At 39.0% G+C, this 12917-nt stretch overlaps 1 protein-coding gene across 10 annotated transcripts in view; it reads left to right on the top strand.

Annotated features, from left to right (window-relative positions):
- The window catches only part of ATRNL1 (attractin like 1), a 1086620-nt gene that overhangs the window by 335348 nt on the left and 738355 nt on the right, over positions 1-12917 (top strand). For 8 of the 10 annotated variants that reach the window (XM_073354269.2, XM_073354267.2, XM_073354264.2 and 5 more), the window contains 2 exons: positions 1232-1445; positions 5584-5772. In XM_073354269.2, the coding sequence (XP_073210370.2) occupies positions 1232-1445; positions 5584-5772 (403 nt within the window). Of the gene's footprint in view, positions 1-1231; positions 1446-5583; positions 5773-10142; positions 10397-10440; positions 11236-12917 lie in introns of those variants that run through there. The other 2 variants (XM_073354275.2, XM_073354273.2) reach the window with 2 other exon arrangements.

The raw sequence follows: 12917 nt of genomic DNA, 5'->3' as shown, positions 1-12917 counted from the left end.
AATCTTTTATGTGCCAAATTCACATTTCTTATTGACCAAAAGTTTGGTATCCAATCATATACTGCTATTCTGTATGTAGTGTAAATAAGACATCTACTGAAAGCCCATACAGTTAATTTAATACTAAAAATCTTCTGATATCTAAATGAGTTTTGTTGGATATCTTCCCCATAAAATAGGCTTGCCACATTTTCAGCCATTCATTATTATTGTCTATTAATATTAATGAACTACTGAATATATTCTATTTAAATCAGATATTTTTAAGACAATGATATGAATAAAGTGCAATGCTTTGTGGAACAATGAGACTTTTTTGTGAATCTTTGAACAGTGTATTGTTTAAGCAATAAACAAAATTTACTTAGAATTAATTAATAATCCAGAGGTGTCTGTTTTATACAAATAATCTTGCATATCTTGAACAGTAACCCTGAGAGAGATGCAGGGTTGTTCTTCGGCATAATGATGAGTTGAGCAGAGCACTTGATGAAGGAGGAAAAAGGAACTTGTGGTTAAAACACTAGATTGGGATTCAGGATATGGGGGTTTCATTTTCAACTCTCCCAAAGATTTTCTGGGTAACACTGGGTATATCACTTAGGCTATGTCTACACTGCGCCACAGGATGGAGTACAAAGGTATCAACTGCGGAGCATACCAAAGCATTGTGCTCTGACTGCCCCATGTGGATACTGCTAGCTCAAAAAAAGAGTACCTAGTTTGCATCAACATAGTCCTGTTTGAAAGAGGAATATTTGCCTCCATGTTTTCTGTCTATTGAGCCTTTGTTTTTATGTGTCACTACTGCTTTGCCTGTATTTACGTTATCCATTTGGCCCTGGCAGTTAATGACTAGCACAGTAGCAAGAGGGAAAACTTTATTCTGATGCCTTATTTATTATTATTATTTATGCCTTATTAGGTCTTTAATTGTTGATCAGATACCACACAATAGAGCTGACTTTAAGCAGACAGAATTATGTAGATTTTTAACAGAACAGAAGCATATAGATTTCATCAGCTTTCAGAAAGACCGAACAAATGAGTTGAAAACTGTATTGACAATAACTAAATGTTACCAAATATGAGAAATGGTGGGGGAAATCACTGTTAGCTCCACTCTGAATGCAGTATGAAGCTATTGATCTTAGGCCAAAAAAAGAAAAAAAGCATTGTTGTAGTTGACTGTTAACTAATTGTTTCATGTCCCTTTCATTCTGCTTTATAGAAAATATCACCTTGGGTAGGTTTGCGCAAGATCAACATCTCCTACTGGGGATGGGATGACATGTCTCCTTTCACAAATACGACATTGCAGTGGCTTCCTGGAGAACCAAATGACTCTGGATTCTGTGCATATCTAGAAAGAGCAGAGGTGGCAGGGCTGAAAGCGAATCCATGCACCGCTAAGGCAGATGGTCTTGTCTGTGAAAAACCTGTTGGTGAGCAACCTCCCATACCAAAATGCTGCTGTTAAAATGGTTGAACAGACTGTTTGGCATTTTTGTGTTGTACAGAAGGAATGTGGGAAAAATTCTAGTAAATAGCTGCGGGAAGGTTTTGCTTTTAATGTTTAAAAGCAAGTGAAGCTTTTAATCATGGAAAGCAAATGACGTTCTCAAAAGCAACACGCTTTTCTTTGAGAGTTACCCCACCTGGCATAGTCTGCATATTAGCAGTAGCTACATCAGAGAGTTCCAAGGCAAAATTAGTACCCTGACCTTGGAGGTTTGTATATAAAAGTTGCTGTTCACCTTTTGTGTTCAACAAAGCTGATGCTGCTAAAGCATATTTCATATATGAATCTTGCTGATTAATCACAGATTCTCCATTTAAATTAATAACACAGAAGTTTAAAACAGCTATTTTATTCATCTTTTCTCTGGGCAGTTTTTAAAGGACCCAGTTACCCCTTCCCCTTATGGAAGCAGAAGGTAGTTGGAGGCTCTTTTAACAGTGTGTATAAACCCATGCTGAGAAGTTAGGAGACAAGTGGTTAACAGTCATCCTTGGGTAAGCAAATGTTTGCAAACTAACAAGACTGGTCTAGCTGTGGTGAATTACCTACACCACTCTTACATTATCAGAAGGATGAACTGTTGTGAATTGGGGTCTGAGTCTAGTTTGAAAGACATATAAGAAGGAAATTGTAATCAATAAGGGGACCAAGAATTTTTTTCTCTCTTTCTCTGAGAATCTATGGAGAGAGAAAACATACTGTACTTCATGATTTTGCTTTTGCAATAAATCACACCACAGTGCTGTCTAATCTCTAAGACCCCGATACAGATGCTTATGCAGATTCTTAATAGGAAGCACATCAGTAGTTCTGTTGTTTTCAGTGGGACTGCTCGCGTGTTTTAAAATTGAGGATTGGGACTTCAGTGTGCAGACAAGCTTGTCACAGATCCCAAGTTGCTAACAGTTCTATTGAGATTCAAAATTTCCTTGTGACGGGAGAGGGTTTTCTTTATTTTAGAAGAAAAAAGTCCAAAAATGTGAGTGAATTAATTTATTTACTACCACTGAGAAGAATGGCCCAATGGTTTGAGTCACAAGTTGGGAAACAGGACCTCCTAAATTCTAACCCTGACTCTCCCACTAACTCTCTGGTGGTGGTCTTGGGCAAATCACTTGACTAAGTTGCCTTCTTTGAATCTGTTTCTCCATCTATCAAATGCAGATGATAATATCTACCTGAGGATTAATTATATAAAAATTGTAAAGTGCTGTCAAAAAGAAATGATCTGTATATGTGCTAAGAGGCAGAGCATCCACAAGTAGTAATATTGTTAGTACATAAACGTTAATATTTAGTTTAAAAGAGACATTTGCATAGAAACTAGTTCATTGTGTTAAAAAAAAAACTTATAAAGGTCTCTGGAGGATACAGAAAAACATTGCAAACACTTACCTAATAGTTAATATTAAAACCTTCTCCTAGCCCTGTCCTTCATGAAAAGGAGGAAAGGTCCCCAGGTTGTCTAAGAAGATTGGTGACAGTGTAATGTGTGGTCATATAAGACTCTGTAGAGCAGGGGTTCTCAAACTTCATTGCACCGTGACCCCGTTCTGAAAACAAAAATTACTTCACGTTCCTAGGTAGGGAGGGACCAAAGCCGGAGCCAGGGAGGGGGGGGAGGGGACAAAGCCCAAGGGCTTCAGCCTCAGATAGGGGGCCTGTACCCAGGGCCCTGCCACCTGGGGCTGAAGCCTTTGGGCTTGGGCTTCAGCCCTGGCCCGGGCAGTGGGGCTTGGGCTTTGGTTCCAGGCCCCAGCTATTTTAATGCCAGCCCTGGTGACCGCATTAAAACGAGGTCACGATCCACTTTGGGATCCCGACCTACAGTTTGAGAACTGCTGCTGTAGAGGGAGATCACTTATCCCTTTGGAAAGGAAGTAAATATAATTCAGCATTTTTCATATGAACAATGCTCTCATTTTGTGCAAATGGTTAAAATTTACAGGTTGTCCTAAAGATTACAGGATGAACAAAGTTTATAGAGATGAAAGTGATCCTAATATATCTTCTTTCTGTTGTCTTTTTTCCCCTCCTTTTGAGTTTGCTAATGTAGTAGAAAGCCTTGTGTGCAAACTAACATAAAAGGCATTTAATAGTATTTAATTTTTTGTTATGCACTCATATATAAAGAAGGTTTTTGGTGTCAAAATTCTCAAAGTCGTTAACTTCCATAAATAAAACATGCATTCCAACAATCCTCTGGCTGTCTTATGCACAACGTGCAGTATTTCAAATAGCAGTGTAATTACACAGTAAATTTGCATTTTGTTGCTACTGCTGACTGAGTCTGTTTCCTATTGTTTCTGTTCCTCATGCTGCTGTTTTGTAGTAATAGATATTGTACTCTGTTATATTTCTCTCTATCAAAGAATAAACAGATGTGGCACGGTGTAATGACGTGTTAAATAACTGAAGAATGCAGATGACAAACTGTTAGAGTATTTTCCAAGTTTAGCATCAGAATCTCCATCTGTTATTGATGCAAATTTTATTTGCTATTGAACTGTTTCAGCAGATGTGGAGGTCAAGAAAATTCAGGGCTTCTGGGATTCCCTTTTAAAGTTCCATCACATTTTTTAAAATATTTTCACAGTAAAAGATAGTTTATGATTATAGCAAGCTGTGGCTCAAATTTATGCCTAGTGGGACAAAGCCTGAAGTCCTTACTCAGTTTTTACTTGTCTTTACTCTCTCAAAACATTGGGAGTTTTTGCCTTATTAAGGGCTGAGAAAGGACTTGAGGATTAAGTTTATTTTCTATAAAGCTGTTTATCTGTATAATCAATAATACACAAAGTACATGATAGCTGTGTGGGGTTAGTCAACATTTATTACAGGAGTGGTGTGAAAATCCCTTTTATAATAGAAAAATATTACTCTACCAATATTGTTATGTACTGGTCTTAGTTAAGAATTACTATGCTCGTGTTGATGCACATGTTACAGCTTTATTTGTAATCAAAAGAAAATGCAACAGAAAAACATACAAGTAATTTTTATTTAGAATATAACTTTTCAGAGATTACACATACCATGACTAAGATAGACAAATACTGTCTGCAGTAAAAATCTCTTATACATTAAATAATGTTTCCCTTGTTATTTTCTCTTTGAATTTGTACTGAGTGCTAATATATACACCAGGGGGCAGATGTTCATTTGGCAACTCTCACTCTCAGATAAGATGCAGAATGTTGAAGGGAAAAATATATCACTAGTGAAGTAAATAACTGTGGTTTATGGTTATTCACTATTTTACTAACAAGAGCGACAGAACAAGAAGGTCATAGATTGCTACACTTTAAGTAAGCTGGGCGCCACTGGTTTCCACCCCTGCTTCCCTTGCAAATCAGTCAGGGACATCTCATGTTGATGCAAACACCAGTGCTCTTTATTTATAGCTTACTTATTTACCAGCACCTTACTATCTATGTACAGGTTTTTCACAGCCAAACTTCGCTAGAAGCAGGCCTGGCCAGCTGCAGACTAGAGGTCCCCACCCCTCTCTGTGCCTGGCCTTTCTCTTCCCCCATCGTCCTCTGACTGACTTCCTGCCAACCTTTATAGTCTCAGGCTAATTAGGCTGGCAGCTATTTCTCATTGCCAGGCAGGCACAGAGCTCTTCAACCAGCCCTAATCCATTCCCTTTGATTGGGGCTGATTAAGCCCTCCTTACTCAGCACCCTATCACACATACCTATTACAGTAGCCCTGCAGTCATATTTTATATAATGCATGTGCTCATAACTAAATTGATGTTATTGAACAATTAATGTTAAACTTACTAAAGCAGTATATAAGTAAAATTCCTTTAATCACTTTTAGATGAAGTCTTTTGAAGATATAATGTGACTTAAGGTGACTATACAAACAGTAGGGTAATTTTTGTAAAAAGCCATTTGTATTTGCATACTGTACGGTGAGTCTGACTGAAATTGTTCACAAATAAACCAGGAGACAATCACTTTTATTTTAACACTCTTTAATATTACATAATGCTAAAACAATTGGGATTGAACTTATGTTAAATGAATAAACTCTTTTTGCTTTTTTTCTAGTTAGTCCTAATCAAAATGCTAGACCTTGCAAAAAACCATGTTCCCTGAGAACAACATGTTCCAACTGCACGAGCAATGCCATGGAGTGTATGTGGTGTAGCAGTACAAAACGATGCGTTGACTCAAATGCCTATATAATCTCCTTTCCATATGGACAGTGCCTAGAATGGCAAACTGCTACCTGCTCTCGTAAGTATTATAATGAATGAACACTGTTAACTATAACACGCTTATTTTATAGAAGCACAAACATTTGAGTAAGATTCACTAGGTACAGGAAAGAAAGAACAGATCATTTCAGCTGTCATCATAGCCCATTAATATCAGCAATGGATAACTTGTTTCATATTTTATGGATGCAGATAGTATAAATAAGTTTTGACAGAGGAAATACTCGTTGGATTTGTAGAAGAGCCAATAAATAGACAAATATATTCCTCTTTGCACTGTATTTACATGAGTAGACACATTACTATTGTGTCAAACTAAACTGATGTCCGAGGATGAAAATTAAAGACTGGTAAAATTAAGACTAAAAAGTTATAAAACGTGAGTTAATCAGAAATCAGGTTATTTAAAAAGATCAGCTGAATTCCTCAGCTGGTACTTTTAGGACCCCGATGTATTTTGTTAGAGAAAGAACAAGAGAAGTCCTTTTTCTCATCCAATGAGAGTGCAGCTATTCAATCATTGTAAAAATAAGGCTAATCCCAACCTGCTTGAAAAACAAACAGTCTTGGTTTTGCGTCATCATTTATTGCTTGTAAATGTGAATTCATGACTCCTTGGGAATTGTGTTTTGTCTCACTCCATGAGAAAAGTAAGCATTGAGTTCTCATATGAGGTAGCAGATTGGTGGCTAGGAGGCATGAAAAACTTTCCCCCTGTGTGATTGGTGGGTCCAAATCCCAATAGTTCATAGACTGGTCATTCCCTCCTTTTGAGAATAAAAAGCATATGGTTTCCTACTTCATCAAGAAGAAAGGACACTAGCAAGGTACCCCATTCAGTTTATGGTAGAGGCAGTGATTTCAGCAGGAGTCAATCAGATGAGTCTTCAGTGGCAGAAGAAGCCCCATCAGTGGACCTTTTTTCCCCCAGTGTCAGGCAGTCATAACTTTCTCCTGAATTTGTGGGTGCATGCAGCAGACACTGGCCCTGGGTGGCTTCATTTGGTCCAATCAGCAAAGCCCATAATCCTGTGGACAGTGAGACAGCAGTTTGTGGTCGATATGTTCTGACTTCCACAACTCAGTACCCTTGGCAGGCAAGTAGGCATTCAGTCTGGAGGGAGCAAAGTAATAGCAGGAAGATGGTAACAGGAGGAGCCATCCAGGACCATGTAGCCCTCTGTAATGGTGCAGATCTAGAGGTGCATGGAGGTGAATTATTGGACGAGTGCTGTCAGTGGAGGGCAGTCTGGATCCCAATGGCCTGGACTGGATGGGGTGGGTGATAGTTTTTCTCCAGCTGGCAGATTCTCTCCCACTCATGGGGACACATATGCAGCAAGCCTAGAAGATTCAGAATGGAGCAGCAGCATAGCTGTTTACTGAGTAGCAGCTTGGAGGTAGTGCAGAGTGCTAAAAGTTGGAGCAGCAAGCACAAACTTCTTGGACCACTCGGAAATACAGACATCAAAGAGTACTGCTAGGAGAGAAAGAAACAGGGATAAAAGTAATTTAAAAGTCTTACCAGTACGGGGGGCCTGGCTCCAGGCTCATGGAAGGGGCAAGGCCTCAGGCGGACGGGGTGGGGCTGGGGGTAACAGTCCCCCAGCCAGCCCTTCAGCGCTGCCCGGCCCACACTGTCTGCGGCAGCGGCCAGAGTCCCGGGCCCTTTAAATTGCCAGGCCTCCTGGTCCTTTTGCACCCCTCCCCCCCCAAGTGGCCCAGCGTGGGGGGTAAAAGGGGCAGTGATGTTAAAGTGCTGCTGCGGCAACGCTTTAAGGAGGGTCCTTTAATGTCAGCTGTGTACGGGCCCATACTGGCAGCCACTTCTTACTGGTACGCCGTACCGGCCCACTTTCACTTCTGAAAAGAAATAGCAGTAGTGCCATGCAAAGCCCCTCCTGCGATATTACACTGAAGACTGAACAGCTAGACTAGTTGAGTAGTCCACCATTCAGGGTCATAAATTTCTCGGTGTAAATTCTTCAGTGCAATGGCCAATCCATCTGGGGCTATGATGGGCTAATAGCCTCCGATTGCTCCCCTTGAGATTGCAGGATGCACCCTGAGCTTCCTAGTGGTTAGCAATGTCATTAGCATTATGGACAATACCTCTTCATGGGAGTACAGGCTCTTAGGGTTTTGCTCTTCATCTTCCAATAATCCTGTGTGTCAGCAGTGCTTAATTTGTGCCAGGGTTGAGCCCCAGCACCTCCACACTTGGCAGTTCATAGCCCTAACACTTCTGGGCTTGCTGAATAAGTTATGAAAGTGAAAAAATTGCTTGAGCCCTGGCTCCTAATTACTTGAGCCCTGGCACCTCTTTCATTACAAATTAATCACTGTGTGTTGGGCAGTATTTTCCAATGCGTGGGGGCATTCCCTGGTCAGAGGAGAGACTCCAAGGATGGGAGGGGCTGCAGGGTTGCAGCATGGTCATGATTGGTTTCATTTTCCTAATGGGTGACAGTGTTCAAAAGTTTCAGAAACAGTGGTGTAGGGGACAAGAAATGAAGTGGCCTGGTACTGATTGCAGGGTAGACAGTCAAGATTGTTATGATGGTTGGAGAGAACTGGGAGAAGCTAGTGTCTGGACTGTATTCAGGGCTGGGTGGTAGGTGGTATGGGTTTTCTGGCCACAAAATAAACTATATGTTGATAGCATGAGAGGTGTTTGTGAGTGAGAGTGCAGATAATTGGATGATTGCTTCCTCATACTGGCAAGCATTGTCTGATGGGTGCAGTTCATCTCTTTTTATATATCAAGACATGACATAGAGTAAGTGACATATCAGGAGGGGCTTTCCTGAATCCATTTGGCAGGGTTCAAGATATTGGACATCAGATGGACCTTGTTTCAGAGTTGTGGCTAGATTATTTTTCTATTCCATCAGATCCTACATATAGATGCAAACAGTAGCTTTCTGCTTCCCCATGAATCCCAGAGGACAATGGTAAAGTAAAAGATGGTGTGCTTGGTGTATGATGAGGGCCATTGATTTCATCTCATTTGAAGGTTGAAGCTTGAATGTTCTGCATGTAGTTGGCTACTCTGTGCCTGTGTGTTACATGGGAGGAGAGAGACAAAAAGAAAGGAAAATAGGGGAGCAAAGGCACAGGTGCTCTATCAGCTAATAGTAGGGCTAAGGACACTGGGATCTGCAGAAAAGGCTGCACCCCCAATTTAATTGAAGTTCTTTCATTATCATTTATCTTCATAGTATATAGTGAGTGAGTATATTGTGTGCCTGAGTTGATACATTTCAATGACAATTTTTTAAAGTTGAAATAATATTATTAAAGCAGGAAATGGGCTAGGAAAGAGGTGGGAACCAGTGCAGGAGGCAAAGGGCCTCTGCATAAGAGATATTGGTCTCCAATCTCCAGTCGTTTGAGAGGGGCAAGTAGGCCTTGCTATGGAAGACTTAATAGGAAACTGCATTAATGTGCACTTCATTATCACTTATGAGTGTGTAGCCTGTGTAGGGATTGATAATGCTGTAAATATGCAAAATTTAAAATACTCCATTATCTGGAGACTTCTGTCTTACAACAATCCAGGAAAGTATTTTTTTTTCTTTTAAAAAAAGAAATTTAATTAAAATCCATAAGACAGTGACGGAAAATTCAGAAATAAAATTGACATCCCTAACATTGCAAAAGTTGTACCTTTGTTTTAAAAATGGCACGAGTTATGAGTGAAGAGTCTGTCTTGACCTCACACTTGTATATTATTCAAGTGTATTTTTTTTTTGCATTTATCTGAAAGCCATACCACTTCCGTTTGTGCAGGGACAACAAAAGCACTGTGTTTAATTTAGTTGTCATTCGAGGTAGGTCTATAAAATTTTATATTAAATAAACATAATGTTATTTGCCATATGTCAGTTCAATATCGTATAGAAGTAGCTTTCTCTGAAATTGTGTTTTCCTTCTAGCCAATAAAAAAAAATTCAATTTCCATGAGCAGGCATTTTATCGGACTTAAAGTATTTGAAAGTTTGAGTGTAAAACAAGAAAATGAATATCTAAATCAGACCTTGTTTTCAGTCTAATTAATTGGAAAATTAAGGGAGATAGATTATTTAATATTATTACTAAAAGGTGCATTTTAATGAGATATTAATATAAATGAGTTTATTTACTTGTTAAAATATTATTTTTAGTTAATCTTGTTGCTTGTTTGTTCACAGAAATGTACGTAACAATAGCTTAACAAAAGAAAAGCATTCACACTTTATTACTTTTGTCATGGCTCATAGATGAATATTTGAACATTTTTATCTGTTCTGCACCAGTAGACTACTTGCCACACACATTCATAGTTTAACCGCCAGAAAATATCACCCTGAATGAGTGGATATGAGAAATGCATATTTATTTCTACAGCTTGGAAAATAAATGAAGAACACTTTTTTTTTTTGATGACATCTAGTCATTTTAAGAACTGCTTGGCAGAAAATTTCGTTCGACTCATCACCACCACTTCAAGCCGTTACAATGTGAGAATGGGTTGCTGGTGGCAAATGCTCATAATCCACCAATAAATGTCCAGAGAAGAGTTCCTCCACCTTGAATATAAATCTCCTTTTCTGACCTACAGTACCATTTTCAGTTTAATAAATTACTACACCTACAAAGAACATCTAAGGTTTTTTATTGTTGACTCCTTCCTTCTCTCCCACAGAACCTGAAACCCCAAGGACAGCCTTTGGGCATGGCGGTTCTTGTTATGTGCTGCCCCTCTAATGGAATCCTGAAAGTGGATCATCTGTTATTCCTGCATGGACTTAAGCATTTATTAGAGACTGGTGTTCTATAGATTTCTATTACTCCTCCTTCTTCCTGCATTAAAGAGAAAAAGGGGGCCCCATTCTGGCAGCCCTTTCTCTGAGGGGAAAAAGCCCCTTCCGTTGCTGTCAGTGGACATGCAGGCTTACCAGTTTGACCATGGAGAGATAAAGGGCATATTGTCTTCTCCATAGAGAATATATAATTGTATATATGTCCTTGTATTTATAATATCACTTCACTGAAGTTGTGAATTGAAAAAACACTGGATGTCTGCCAAAAAATTTATGGCCAGCTTTTTAGTCTTTCTCCCCCAGACAGTGAACACTACTTTTTCTACTGTCAGTAATGATTTGAAATGTATTCATTTAATATTAGTGGAGTGTGGCGCCGTGCCTTAATAGTTGCCTTTGCATTACTTTTAGCATTCCTGCTGATTTCAGAGGACACTGTATCCTTTTAATGTCAGTGATGGCAAAATAAACCAACATCCACAAAAATAAATTTGACTTAAACTGCGGAGTCTGCTTAAAAAGAGGTCCCTGAAAAACATACATTTGTACAGGAGTTACTTCTGAAACCATGTTCACAGAAGGGCCCTGTGAAACAATATGTCAGTCTTCTCTAGAAATTTTGTAGTTGTATTTAATATTTATCATGGATTTCGGCATCTATATTAAATTCTGTTTATTTCCCACCAACTTCCAACCTTTCTTTGTCTCATTCACCTGTTTTCTCTTGCCTGACACCTGCACTGCAAACTCTGTCTTCCATGTTGCTTGTGTGTACAGTACCTAGCGTGGTGGGCAATCAATGTTTGATTGAATTCCAGGCCCTACTCTAATAGAAATATTAATGATAATATATTAACATAGCATCCAGAGGCCCCATTAGGGATTGTAACCACATTGTACTCAGCATTGTAGCTATACACAAATACTGAGTCACTCCCCTGAGTAGATTATTTTTAGAGGATTATTAATCTTAGAATATAAGTATATAATTTTATGTACATATTTACAGACAAAAACTATATTAAAATGGAGTTAGTTAATAAAAATATATTTTAAATTATACACACAAAATTTAAAATGTAGGGTAATATACATTGCAGGGATGTTGTAGTTATCCCCAAACTAAGCATTGTAAACCTAGGAAATTCAGAGTTAAGGTTAAACTTAAAAGAAATCCAAACACGTTAAAGTATGGAAATGCACAGTTAGGGAGCGCATACAACCGTATCTCTGCCCAGTAGTGACAGAATGCAATAACTACAGGATTATGATTAGGGCAGTTTAGTGTTTGTGGACTGAGATTAGAAGAAATGATTTTTTTTTAAAGATGCATTTGATATTTTTCCACCTCTGATCATGAGGAGGTAAAAATGCTCCAAAATAATGAGATCACAGGAATATTGGAAACTATTTTTCATAACTGGAGGTTTATTTGTCACCAGAGGCTGGTGTCTAAAAATATTTTCCTTCAGAGAAACTCATGAGGAGCTGTCTTCTTTTAAAATGTCTACAAGTTCCTATTGTTCTTGTCAAGGTTCCTCCCCCACTCTGAATGCTAGGGTACAGATGTGGGGACCTGCATGAAAACCTCCTAAGCTTATCTTTACCGGCATAGGTCAAAACTTCCCCAAGGTACAAAATATTCCACCCTTTGTCCTTGGACTGGCCGCTACCCCCACCAAACAAATACTGGTTACTGGAGAAGAGCTGTTTGGAAATGTCTTACCCCCAAATACTTCCCAAAACCTTGCATCCCACTTCCTGGACAAGGTTTGGTAAAAAGCCTCACCAATTTGCATAGGTGACCACAGACCCAAACCCTTGGATCTGAGAACAATGAAAAAGTATTCAGTTTTCTTACAAGAAGACTTTTAATAGAAATAGGAGTAAATAGAAGTAAAGAAATCCCCTCTGTAAAATCAGGATGGTAGATACCTTACAGGGTAATTAGATTCAAAACCTAGAGAATCCCTCTAGGCAAAACCTTAAGTTACAAAAAAGATACACAGACAGAAATAGTTATTCTATTCAGCACAATTCTTTTCTCAGCCATTTAAAGAAATCATAATCTAACGCATACCTAGCTAGGTTACTTACTGAAAGTTCTAAGACTCCATTCCTGTTCTATCCCCGACAAAAGCAGCATATAGACAGACACATAGACCCTTTGTTTCTCTCCCTCCTCCCAGCTTTTGAAAGTATCTTGTCTCCTCATTGGTCATTTTGGTCAGGTGCCAGCGAGGTTACCTTTAGCTTCTTAACCCTTTACAGGTGAGAGGAGTTTTCCTCTGGCCAGGAGTGATTTTAAAGGGGTTTACCCTCCCTTTATATTTATGACAGTTCTCACTAGGTACACTCT

The sequence above is a fragment of the Lepidochelys kempii genome, chromosome 7 (assembly GCF_965140285.1).
Source record: "Lepidochelys kempii isolate rLepKem1 chromosome 7, rLepKem1.hap1, whole genome shotgun sequence".
Taxonomy (NCBI): domain Eukaryota; kingdom Metazoa; phylum Chordata; order Testudines; family Cheloniidae; genus Lepidochelys; species Lepidochelys kempii.
The sequence above is the reverse complement of the archived record's forward strand: the minus strand, read 5'-3'. Positions and strand labels throughout refer to the sequence as shown.